At 38.0% G+C, this 12220-nt stretch overlaps 1 protein-coding gene across 1 annotated transcript in view; it reads left to right on the top strand.

The window, feature by feature from the left end:
- arrdc1a (arrestin domain containing 1a) overlaps positions 1 to 8852 on the top strand; it is a 34372-nt gene extending 25520 nt beyond the window's left edge. The window contains exons 6-8 of the mRNA XM_042488451.2: positions 4478 to 4654; positions 6481 to 7018; positions 7758 to 8852. Coding sequence (XP_042344385.2) covers positions 4478 to 4654; positions 6481 to 7018; positions 7758 to 7795 — 753 coding nt within the window. The 3' untranslated portion in view covers positions 7796 to 8852. The remainder of the gene's footprint in view (positions 1 to 4477; positions 4655 to 6480; positions 7019 to 7757) is intronic.
- Positions 8853 to 12220: the final 3368 nt, after the last annotated feature.

Consider the following 12220-nt stretch of genomic DNA (forward strand, 5'->3'; position numbering starts at 1 on the left):
TGAGACTGGAATATCCAACTTCATCCCTCCATTGACTCCTCAAACAAAACAAAAAAATAAGATCTGAAGCAACACATAAAAAAAAGGCTTAAAGAATTGGGTATGATAGACATATGGAGGGAGTTACACCCACTTGATAGACGCTTTACTTTTTTTCTCACCCTCATTCTGTATATTCAAGAATTGATTATTTTTTTTATGTTTAATTCAGATCAACACAGGATTACTAAATGTAACATTGGGGTAAGAGATATCTCTTATCATGCAGGGGTATATTTAACACTGCATCTCGACAGTAACATAAGGATACATTATGGATGCTTAACACTAATCTTTTGAACGACCCTCAATGTCAGAAATATGTAAAGAGAGAGTTTCAAGAATATATGACCCATAACGACAGCGGTGCAGTGTCTCCCAGCACACTGTGGGATGCTGCAAAAGCTGTCATCAGAGGTAAATTTATCATGTGGTCAGCTCAGAAGAAAAAGGAAAAAGAGGGATGTTGGGATTTGACTGAAAGGTTAAAGGTTCTGGAGAGTAAACATGTGGAATATAAGGACACTGAAGTCTTAAATCAGATTCAGGACATAAAACAGACTTTAAACAATTTATATGAAAATCAGATAGAGAGGAGAACGAAACTAATCAAACAATTTTTTTACAAGAATGGTGCTAAATCGAAAAAATTACTTGCTTGGAGAATACACAAACAACAGGCCGAGAGATTTGTACATAAATTAAAAGACCCCCAGACCGATAAGATGCATCATGAATTGGAAGACATACAAACCTGTTTTGAAAAATACTACATAAAATTATATGCTCAACTCAGGCAGCTGACTCAGCAGCCATATCAAATTTTCTAATGTCTTTAGACTTACCATCTGTAGGAACAGAGCAGAATAAAATAATAACCCAGGAGATAACAGAAGAAGAAATAAACAAGGCTATTTTAAGATTAAAAACTAATAAAATGCCAGGTGCCGATGGCTACCCATCAGAATGGTATAAAACCTTTTGAGATATTATAATACCAGTTCTCAAGAATTGTTTTAATTATGTTCTTCGAGGTGGGGAGACTCCAGTGTCCTGGAGACAAGCAATAATTTCAGTAATTCCCAAAATGGGTAAAGATAAGACAGAGTGTAGTTCTTATAGAACCATATCCGTTTTAAACATGGACTATAGATTATTTCTGTCAATACTTGCAAAATGAATGGAAAATATAATCCCGGACTTGATAGATACAGACCAAACTGGTTTTGTAAAAAAAACAGTCAGACCCAGGACAATGTGAGGCGGGCCCTCCACCTCATTGATCATATGACAAACAGTAACACAGAATCTGTAGCTATAAGCATGTTGCAGCCTTGATGCTGAGAAGAGAACTATCTACCACCTAGGAACATAACGATAACCCCATAACAGCTGATGTTAAAGCCAATTTAAATCGCTGGTCTCTGCTACCAATAAATATGTATAATCGAATAGATGTTATAAAGATGAATGTATTACCTAGACTACTTTACCTTTTTCAGTCACTGCCTGTTGATGTCCCTCCCAAGCAATTCAGTGAATGGAATAGAATGATTTAAACCTTCATTTGGGCAAAGCAAAGGCCCAGGATTCAATTTCAGACATTACAATTGCCCAAGGACAGAGGAGGAAGGGCTTTACCTTGCTTAGAAGACTATTATAAAGCAGCACAGTTACGCTTTTTGGTTTGCTGGTGTGATCCTACATACGATGTAAAATGGAAAGACATAGAACAAGGTCAAACAAATATACCTCTTCAATCTATACTGGGAGGAAAATCCCTTCTAAAGAAATATCTAGACAAATTAACTAAATGGATCGCAGCCCCCTTAAACATTTGGTATAAAGAATTTAAAGACCTGAACTTTGAGAGGAATGCACAAAAATTACGTTGGGTGGCATATGACACAGGATTCACACCAGCTAAACTTGACAACAGATTTAAATTTTGGACAAATGCAGGCATGACTTCATACTGCATGATATCCTCCAATAGAGGCTTAGATACCTTTCAGCAACTTTCGAAAACATATAATTTAGAAAAAATATGATCATTTCAAAACAAATATTAAAACTATTGGAGAGAAAGGAATGAGTTTGATCAAGATATTTACCGACGCATACAAGGGCAACTCTAACAGGAAATTGATCTCAAAGATTTATTCATCTTTACAACTGGAAAGAGGTCTTTCCACTTTGTATGTAAAATCAAGGTGGGAGAAAGAAGCTAACATAGCACTGACTGAAGATGACTGGTTAAATATATGTAGGACAATATGTACAACATCAAGTTCTGATTTATGGAGAGAATACACCTGGAAATAACTCCAAGGATTAAAAAATCGCAAAGCAACAACCCTGAACAAGGCCAGTGCTGGAGAATGTGTGGTAATATGCCAGCTGGTCATTTTAACATTTTTTGGGAATGTGCAAAGATTTCTTCCTATTGGACAGACATAGTGAATGAGATCAGATCTATAATCAGCTCATAGCTTGTTTTTAGTTTCGGTGCTATAAATTTGGGAAATGTATTAACTGAGCTGAAAAAACAGGACAGATACTTGTTACAGATACTGCTGGCAGCTAGTAAAAAAACAATAACCAGAAAATGGCTGAGTAAAGAATCTCCTACAGTCCCTTAATGGATTGAAATAGTTAATGCAATCTATACTACAGAACAATTGACTTTTTCTCTGAGACATGCTACCAAGAAATGTGAAAAATACTTGAAAAAATTGAAGTCCTATTTGAACCTGAAATGATTTATGTATATATGCTTGGTTGGAGAAATATGCCATTCCTCCTCTGTATTTTTCTTTTGCACAAAGAGAATGGACTTTTAAGTTAAGAAAGAATGGGAGACATCTTCCCTGATACAGAACATTCAGGACCTACATTAAGTGAAGGATCATAAATCCTCTAGGACCCCAATTGATACACATGGACACTAAAGACTTGATAAGATTTTGATAAAGAATGTAACCCATACTCATCCAATCTTTTTCCACATTATGCATTTCTCTACACCTGCGATGACCCTGTCTGACTTATGTTTTGTTGTTCTTGAAAAACTAAATAAAAATAGTTTTAAAAAAAAAAGAAAAACTGATCAATGCGGCCACTCTGCCCTTCCTCTGCTAACCACCTCTTCCTTCCTTGATGAGTTTTAAGGCCTCTGATTGATATTACTTTCTGCCAGCCACAAGGACAAACCTGAAGCATCTTGCCCACTATTGTACTACCTTTTACCTCCACAGATGAGTTCACCATACCCTGAATGCTGCTAGTTTTAACCCTAGCGGATAGGTCTGTGCCCCTATCCCTCACTTAGTCACGTATCCGATGCAATCCACCTGTGAGTCATCTTCCACCCCTGCTATCGCTGACTCATGGGGTATTTTTCCTGTGTTGGCTGTAGCTTATTGTGGTTGTAGAAAGGCTACTACACATCACCACTGCTGGCGTGGGTTGCTAGCCCATGTCAGCATCTTTGGGGTCTTTCTTTCCTGCCAGCTGTCTTTCCAAGTGGTCACATGGTCATTCCCTTGTTGTCAGCTGCCCTATTCACAGTAGTCACTAGCTAAGCTAGCTTTGAATATAACTAAAACAAGCACTCAATGAAGATCCTAGGGTCACTGATCAGCAATTATGCACAAGTCTGTGCAGTCTTAGCTGCATTGCACAGCATAAACCACATTACTCTGCTTATTTCTGTGTGTTTTGTCCTCAGAGTAGACAAGTTTCTGCCTCAGTGTGTTGCTGGGTTTGGAGTGAACACTTCAAGTGTGACTCTGAAACTCAGTAGATCTCTCTTAGATTTCTCTGGATTATCTGAACTTTTTAATAATATTAGGAATTTTAGATGGTAAAATTCAATTGCAATTGTAAAATGCAATTGTGCGTTGTGAAACATTGTTTTTAATTGTCTGACAGTTTAAGAACCTTGCACCATCCTTGCTTGTGAATAACTGAGCCTTTCAAGGATGCCCTTTTCATACCAAACATTAATATGATCACCTGTTATCAATGAACCTGTTAACCTGTGGAAAGTTTTGAACATGTGCTATGAAACATTCCACAACTTTCTTTTGTTGCCTTTGTCCAGCCTTTCTTGGAACATGTTGCAGCCATCAAGTTCAAAATCAGTGTATGTTTACAAAAAATGTTTCTCAGTTTGAATATTAAATATCTCATCTTTGTTCTGCATTAAATTTAATATAGGTCATAAAATATTTGCCAATCACTGCATTTTTGTTATATACATTTTACACAATGTCCCAACTTTTTTGGAACTTGGGTTGTTAAAGTCAAAGATAAAGTACAAATGCAATAACACTTTAATCACTTCAGATAGCAGCCTGTCTGTTGGTAAAAGGCACAGTGATTTTTTTATACTGATTGTTAAGTCCAGTTTATGAATCTTCTCGTGTCTTTTCAGAGAGTGACCTATGAGACGAAGAGGCCCACACATGATGTGAGGACGTTAGCAGAGGTGGAGGGTGGTGTGGTGAAGGCCGGCAGAGAGGTGGAGTGGAAGGAGCAGATCATCGTTCCTCCTCTCCCTCAGTCCTCCCTCATTGGCTGTGAACTTATAAAGATTGAATATTATGTCAAAGTAAGTTTTACTCATTCTCTGTTCCAATTTCAGCAGTATTTTTTGTAAAATGGTCACATTTGCGATGTCTTTGATTGTTGAAGACAACTATAGAGAGAAATTGATCATTATAGCCTCTTTTAGCCGTACACCTTCAGAGATTGTGGTGGAAAATCGACATGTTGGTCTTGTGTCTGAATAAGAGCCTGATCCACTTTAACTAAAAAATCACAGTGATAATATTCCTATATGGGGGTCGGTAATAATAAAACGGTTGAGTCTGAACTGAACCAGCACAGCATTAAATAATCTGAGACAGATTCAATGCACTTCTTGATTTTCTCCTAAATTTAAAATAGTATTTAATTCTTCATTCATTGGCATCTTTTTTGCACAAAGAAAATAATAAATCACAATATACTTTGAATCGGCCAGTTTAAAATAGTTCAGAAGATTCTTGTCATATCAAATGTTGGAGATGTCAGTCTCAAACTCCAAACAGCAGAAGAGGTTACAAAACATTGTAAAGTACTCGGAGCAGCAGCATCCCTTCCTACATTACCAACTGCATGGATTAACAAATATCCAGAAAAACTCTTAACACATACATTAAAACAAAAAGTAATTAATCAAGAGTCCAAACCTATCGACATGACATTCTCTGCCTGTGATCTGTCAGGAGTTATAAAACAGGATGGAATTTAAGGATTCTTCAAGAGGAGGGGGTCTTTAGTTATTGCTTTAGTGGCTAATGAAGTTCTAAATTAACCAGCGATGCAGCCTGCGAGAGAACAGATGGGCCTGATTCACCAGTATTTTCTCAAGATTTTTCATAAATTTGTTCTTGAGCCAGGTCCTAAGAAAAGTCTACGTCAGATTCATGACGCGTTCTTAAACCCCATAATTGTCCACTTGTGTTCTTTTAATGATGAATCCCACTGTCGTTGTAAAGCGAAAGTGCATGTCAGTTGATCCTAATTAGCATAGATAATTGCTGCCCAAATCCCCCATAAAGGGGCATGTGCATACTCTGACACTGAGCAAAAGTTGAGAGAAAATGTGTGTAGAGGGCAGAGCACCGCACGCTGAAAAGAGAATAAAACAACTTCTGTTCTGAAAAGGAGGTACTCTCACACTGAACACTGAAAGAGTTGTCACATTTAGTAGTGTCTGGAGTGGATATAAAATGACACAAAAAGATGCATGAGATGCCAAAAATACGTGTTAATCATCCATCCAAACTGCAGAGCTTAAACTGTAGGCATTATAGTAGTACAACTGTCAGGACTGAGGCTTAGAGATGAGCACTGCGGCATTGTCAAGGTGTGCATGTGTTGAGAGAGAGAGATAGGGAGAGGGGGAGAGAAAGTGACAGTGGACAATAATGATTGATAAAAATAATAATAAGAAGAAAAAGAAGAAGAATTTCTAAAAAAAAAAAAAAAAATCAATGAATAAAAATAAAAAATGAAATGAAATAATAAAAATTTAAAAAAATTAATAACATTTATGAAATTACAATATTTACAAGCTGTCTGTTGCTACTCTGTGGTGATATGTTCATATTGGGTTTTTTTTGGTGATGAACATACAGTAAGCGTAAAAGGGAATCATTTCGGATAGTCATTCCTGGTAGAATTTTGGTTGACGTCTTGATTTTATCTGCTCTAACACATACCAGTTTTTTTCTGGATGTGCTTTGAAAGAATGGAATTTCTACTAGAAAGCAGTTGAAAGAGACTCATGCAAATGATTAGGTTGAATGGATTGGGTGGGTTTAGGGTTAAAAGTATAAAGTCTGTATTCCTCCAGAAAATGTAACATTCTCTTTTCCTCTGATTGATCAGGTCAGTCTAAAGTCTCCAGATGTCAATTTGACATTACCCATCCACATCGGAAACGTCTCTCTAGACAAAAAACTTCACCCCTCCAAAAAAGCAGCTCCTCCTTCCTCTGCTGCAGTTGAAGACACACCAGCATCTGCCTCTATTCCCAACATCTCCACCTCGGACCCCACTCTGCCCCCTCGCCCTGCCCCAAAACCTGCCCCCCGTCCCACCCCTCGCTCCAGGATGTCCTCCCATAACTCCCCCAGTGCTCCTCCAGCTGAGTACAACCAGGGAGCAGAGGGCGGGACTCAGATCAACGATGGCTTCCCGAACAAGCGCCACTCTCAGCTGGTGTCACCCAATGCTTTCAGCTACGCTCCCGGCCTCTTCTTCTCCCAGAACCAGCAGCACAGTGGGACCGGCCCTGCACCCAGTCAGCCTCCGCTCAGCGGCTCCACAGGGGCCACAGTACCGTACCCCCGTGAGAACAGTGCCAGCTTAATACCAACACCGCTCATCCTGCCTCCAGACTATGACACCTCAGCATATCCACAAGGTCAGTTGGCACATGCTTCTTGCGTGGCTTCAGGCTCCACTCGGGAATGAGGCTGTAGAGACGAACAGGGCTGTCATATGAACATATGCATCATACACATTTTACCAAAACATTTCCAGGACTTTTCCATGAATTTCCTGAAAAAACTTCAGAACAGGGTGAGAACTTAATAATAATAATTTGAAAAAAAGTATATCTTAGGGACTGCATATTATATATGGTGGGGGGGGGGGGGCGGTGCAAAAAGAGAGAGGCATTTCAAGTCATTTTTAAAGGGCTGGGGAGGGACTTATAATTTTATTTTGGCTTAGGGGAGGGTTATACGACAAAATTGACACAATTGACACCATATATCAAATCCAGAAACTGTAAAAATAGAAATTATCGTTGGGTTTTTCACATTTACAACAGTCCTCCCAGAACACATCCGTGTTTTTTGTGCAATAACATAAAACAGTGGCAACTGACACAAACGAGGATCGGATCGCTCTATAAGTCAAATATTCCAAATCTTGATCAGTCAAAAAATGCATTGATTGGCTCTGATACCAATGTGTGAGATCAGATCTGGACATCCCCAGATTTTGTGTGTGTGTGTTCACACATCTATCACAGCCTGAAATGTAAAAGTTGCCCCTCAGCAGACTCTCGGCTCTGGTTGTCTGGTGCTCTTGCTGATAACATCACATGTGGAGAGTGTGGTGTGTAACTGAATGTTTCTGTACTAACTGTTTTACAGAGGCTCCTCCTTCTTATAATGAGAGCTGCAACACATGAAGTGGATCCAGTTCCAGAAACCTCCAACTAAGACGACGATGAATTCACTCTGATATCAAACAAAATGTTGTTCTGCCATTTTAAAACAATCCATCTAACACGGACAGAAGGATTGCAAGACTCAGGGGGAAACCCACTGAGGTTACGTTATGCCCAAGTCTTGAGCTTCTCTAAATGTATGAGAATCAGCATTTTGAATTAAAATGAAAGTAAATTGATCTGACTTCTGTTGCCCAGTGAACAAGTACCTTCACTAATCTGACGGAGGTTCTTCTCACCTTCCAACCAGCCACAGCCAATCAACACTTTGTATTTTTAGCACTTTGACCAAAAGGAATGATGAGGGTCCTTTGTAGAGAAGCAGGAGTTGTTTTTTTAGTTGTGGGTTATTTTGAAGTCCCTTAGATGGCATCTGTGATGTCAAGTTTGAAAGTTTAATGACTTAAAACCTGTGCAAAATAAACCATCCCATATTTAGTCTTCTTTTTTTTCCCAGAAGCTAATTAAATAAATGGACCTGTGGATTTTTAGTGCAATCAGGTAAATCATTTTTATTCTTCTGGCATATTTTTCATTTATTTTGAGTGAGAATATTTTAGACTTGACTCAATGATTTGTTTGGAAAGTTCTTTTTTAATTTGCTTTTGATCAAGGATTTTCCAGTTTTATGATGATGAACAATCCAGATATTGCTGTTGCAAGTTATTTATACATATAGTTTATGATGATCCAGTTCAGCTTCTTCGGATTTCTGCTTTTGTGTCCTTGATCTGTATCTCCCTGCTGAATGTGTGATAGTTCAGTATATGCCTCACATCCTTTCTCTGCCTGATGCCTTCCTATAACTGTGCAGTAGCGCAACATCATTGTGATTTTAGGTTTTATTTTGCCCTTCTTGATGTAGTTTTATCATCTATTTTAATCAGGTCTGTGAATACCTTTTTAATATTTCTTAAAGTTAAATCTATTAAACATGCAGAGAGACAACATTGTATTTATTTATTGTTTTGAGTGTTTTCAAACAGCTATCTGAGTTTCAATAAATCAGTGAAAACCATGTGTGTCTAATAACTTCATATTTCCATTTTTCATATTCTACAGTGCAGCTGTAGGAAAATATGGGCCTAGTATCCACAGATCCTCAATATTATATGACTCAGATTGAGGATTGGAACATTCTGAATTTTGAATGGGATGTAAAGAATTGTGAATGTGGTCACAAGTGTAACTTGTGTGCAATAAATGACCCTAATGGTGGTGTTTTCCAAGAGTGTGTTAATATTTGGGCCAGTAACAAAATGGCCAGTTTGTGATGTACAAATAGGACTTTTTATTGAGTCATCTCCATGTAGACAAAGGAACTAATGCTGTCAGTTACTGAAAACTTTTCAAAAACAATATGTAATGTGATAGATGGGTTTCATACAGTCTATGTAACTGGATATCAGAATCAACTGTAATGGCCAGGAACTGAAGGAGGTTTTTTCCAGTTGCCTGCAGCTCGCATTTCCTCCGCATATGACCAAAGGGAAAAGTATTGTAAGATGCAACTTTACACATTCGAGTTAATGAAGAAAACAAAAACAACCAAACAGAAATATAGCTAATATGAACTGGCAAGGGATAAAAATATACAAAGTATTTACAAGTAAACAAACACTAAAATATACAGAATCTACATACTGACTGGTTCTGTGCTGTTCCATTTGTTCCACAGTGTTCAGTGCAAAGAATGATTGAGCTCATGGTATCATAGTACCACTTTAAGCAGTCATTACCATACTTTATACATCAACTGAGTCATGACTGTAGATGGTGTGAGCTGAATTTTGTATGAACCCCTGTAGCTGATTGAGATATAAACTTTTAGATTTTTTTAAGACACATAAAAATGTCACAGTTCACAGTGGGGTATTTACTGACATATTTTGTTTTGCAGAACACAACATGAAAGTCTCTTTGGCTTGAGTCAACCACAGAACTTATTTCAGGCTTCTAACCAAAAACCCTTTAAAAAAACCCACTGACCTTGAGACGTAGTGCTAAAACACTGGTACTTATTCCTAGGGTACTGTATTTAAGCTGTACGTTTTATTTTTCAAATGTAATAAGAAAAAATCAATGAAGCCTCATGCTGAACTGTTCAATACAAATACAATACAATAAAAATATGTTGTTACAACCATGATAGGAGAGTATACCCACTTCCTCCTCTGTAAGCTACCCATAGCTGTACACCCACCTCATCAACTATTACTGCACCTCTGGCCAGCCCTTTACTCTACATAGGCAACATTGTGACCACTGAGGGTGAGAAGTGTACAACGTTCCACACTCAATGTTTTTACCAAAATGAGTGCACCATTAAGAGTGCTACTCATAGTGCAAGGCATTTTACCCTCCTACTCAGTGCGAGCGCTCTTATGCATTCAAAATTGCAAATATAGTATAAGTACAGAAGTATCTGCTATGAGACACAACACACAGGGCGTCTGTTTTGACTCAGAGGTAGAGTGGGCTGTCCTCTCACTGGAGGGTTGTTGGTTCAATCCCCATCTCCTCCGGTCAACATGTCAAAGTTGGGCAAGATACTGAACCCCAAATTGCACCTGATAATGTGCCATCGAGTGTGAGTGCGTATGAATGATTACTGAATAGCAGGTGGCACCATGCACTTGGCCAACAGTGTGTGAATGTGTGAATGAAACATATAGTGTGAAAGTGCTTTGAATAGTCAAATAACTAGAAAAGTTCGACACAAGTGCAGTCAATTCATATTTTCGTATGTTTTACAGGCTCACTGATTGATTATTTTAAAAGCATGAGTGATAGACTGATCAACAATTAAAATAATGTATAGTATATGTTAGTTGCAGCTGTGATTCAGACTCCTCTGAATGTCCTTGCTGATGTTATCATGTCTACAGGAAAGACACTGACAGCATCAATCACATCATAACATGTACTGGTTGTCATGGTAACAGAAACAACACTACAATCTGTAATGTATCAGCAGCTACTCATCAATGCAGAGATCAGTTTCACAGAAATGCAGCTCTGAGAAGTTCACTTCAGGTCACAGAGTGTAAGTGTCAATGATATATTTCATAACTGGCATTTGATATATTGAAGAGAATATTATATCATCCTCAATGGACCACATCAACAACATAACAATGCATCAATGTACATCCACTAAAATTGCTGTTTTTGCCACTGACAGGCTGAGATTCTTCTAAGTGTTCTGACGACATTATTGAAAGAATCCCTACAGAGAATAAAACATTTTTCTTTATCTTTAGCATGATCCAGTCTGCCTGTTATTCCTCCAACAATTCAGGAGAGACTAATTAATAAGGTTATTAATCTAAGTTTATTAATGAAGTTAATGAGGTTATTAATAACTACATTAGAATTTGGAATTTGCACTCGTTAAAGTAAAAGGGGCACCATTCTTCATTCAGGAGAAAAATAAATTTTAAATTATAACAGTTTCAAAACATGTTATCACTTAAATCAATCTCACAATCTGTACCGTTTATCCTGTATACATTGATCTTGTTTCTCTCATGAAATAATACCCACAGACAACGACTTGGCGATAACTGAAACCTTTTTTTTATTTCATAAAATGGTGACTAAATAGAGGAAGGGATATGGCATATAAATGAAGTTTAACAGATGAAAGGGAACCAAGGTAATGTATATTCAGGTGATGTAAATGATTAGTTATGGATAATAATAGTGAATATGTGATCGTATAGAGCGTGATGAACGATAAATTGAGGAGACAATCCCAGCTGTCAGCGGGCAGAATAACATGATACTAGATGGCAGTATGGCTCCATCACAGAAAGGGAATAAAACATGTTTTTACATAACCCATTCAAATTAAATGATAAAGGAATGGGAGCTGGTCCTATTACTCATCAAAACACAGAGACAAACTGGTACCTACTAGGAGAAAGATTAGGGAATTAAGTTAACCGTAATTCACAACTTTGGTCCAAGTGGTCCTGTCAAATGTTAGTCTCAACACAAGAATGCATAATGAGTTTACAACATGTCCTGCCTTTTGTCATGAGAGTGGAGGAGATCTGTTTGTTTGTCCGTGTGTGGATTGGGACAGAAAGGGAGAGACAGAGAGAGTGTGTGAGGGACAGGTAGACAGAGGATTAAATTTCAGAATGAGGATCATCATCTAATCCTGTTGTCCTTCCCAAATTCTTGGTAGAAGTGTGTCTCTAGGCCTCTACACCAAACTTCAGTCCTTGTATGTCTCAGTAACCCCAGGAGGTCATTTACTTTTATATCCTGTTATGTACTAGATGAGGCCTCAAAGAATCTCTCACGGCATGTTGAGATGGAAAGTGTCAAGTGCTGACACTTTTTGTGGCTTAAAAGCAGAACCTGTTTGCAGATGTC

Source organism: Plectropomus leopardus, chromosome 4, assembly GCF_026936395.1.
Source record: "Plectropomus leopardus strain MGB_pleo_1.0 chromosome 4, ASM2693639v1, whole genome shotgun sequence".
Lineage (NCBI taxonomy): Eukaryota > Metazoa > Chordata > Actinopteri > Perciformes > Serranidae > Plectropomus > Plectropomus leopardus.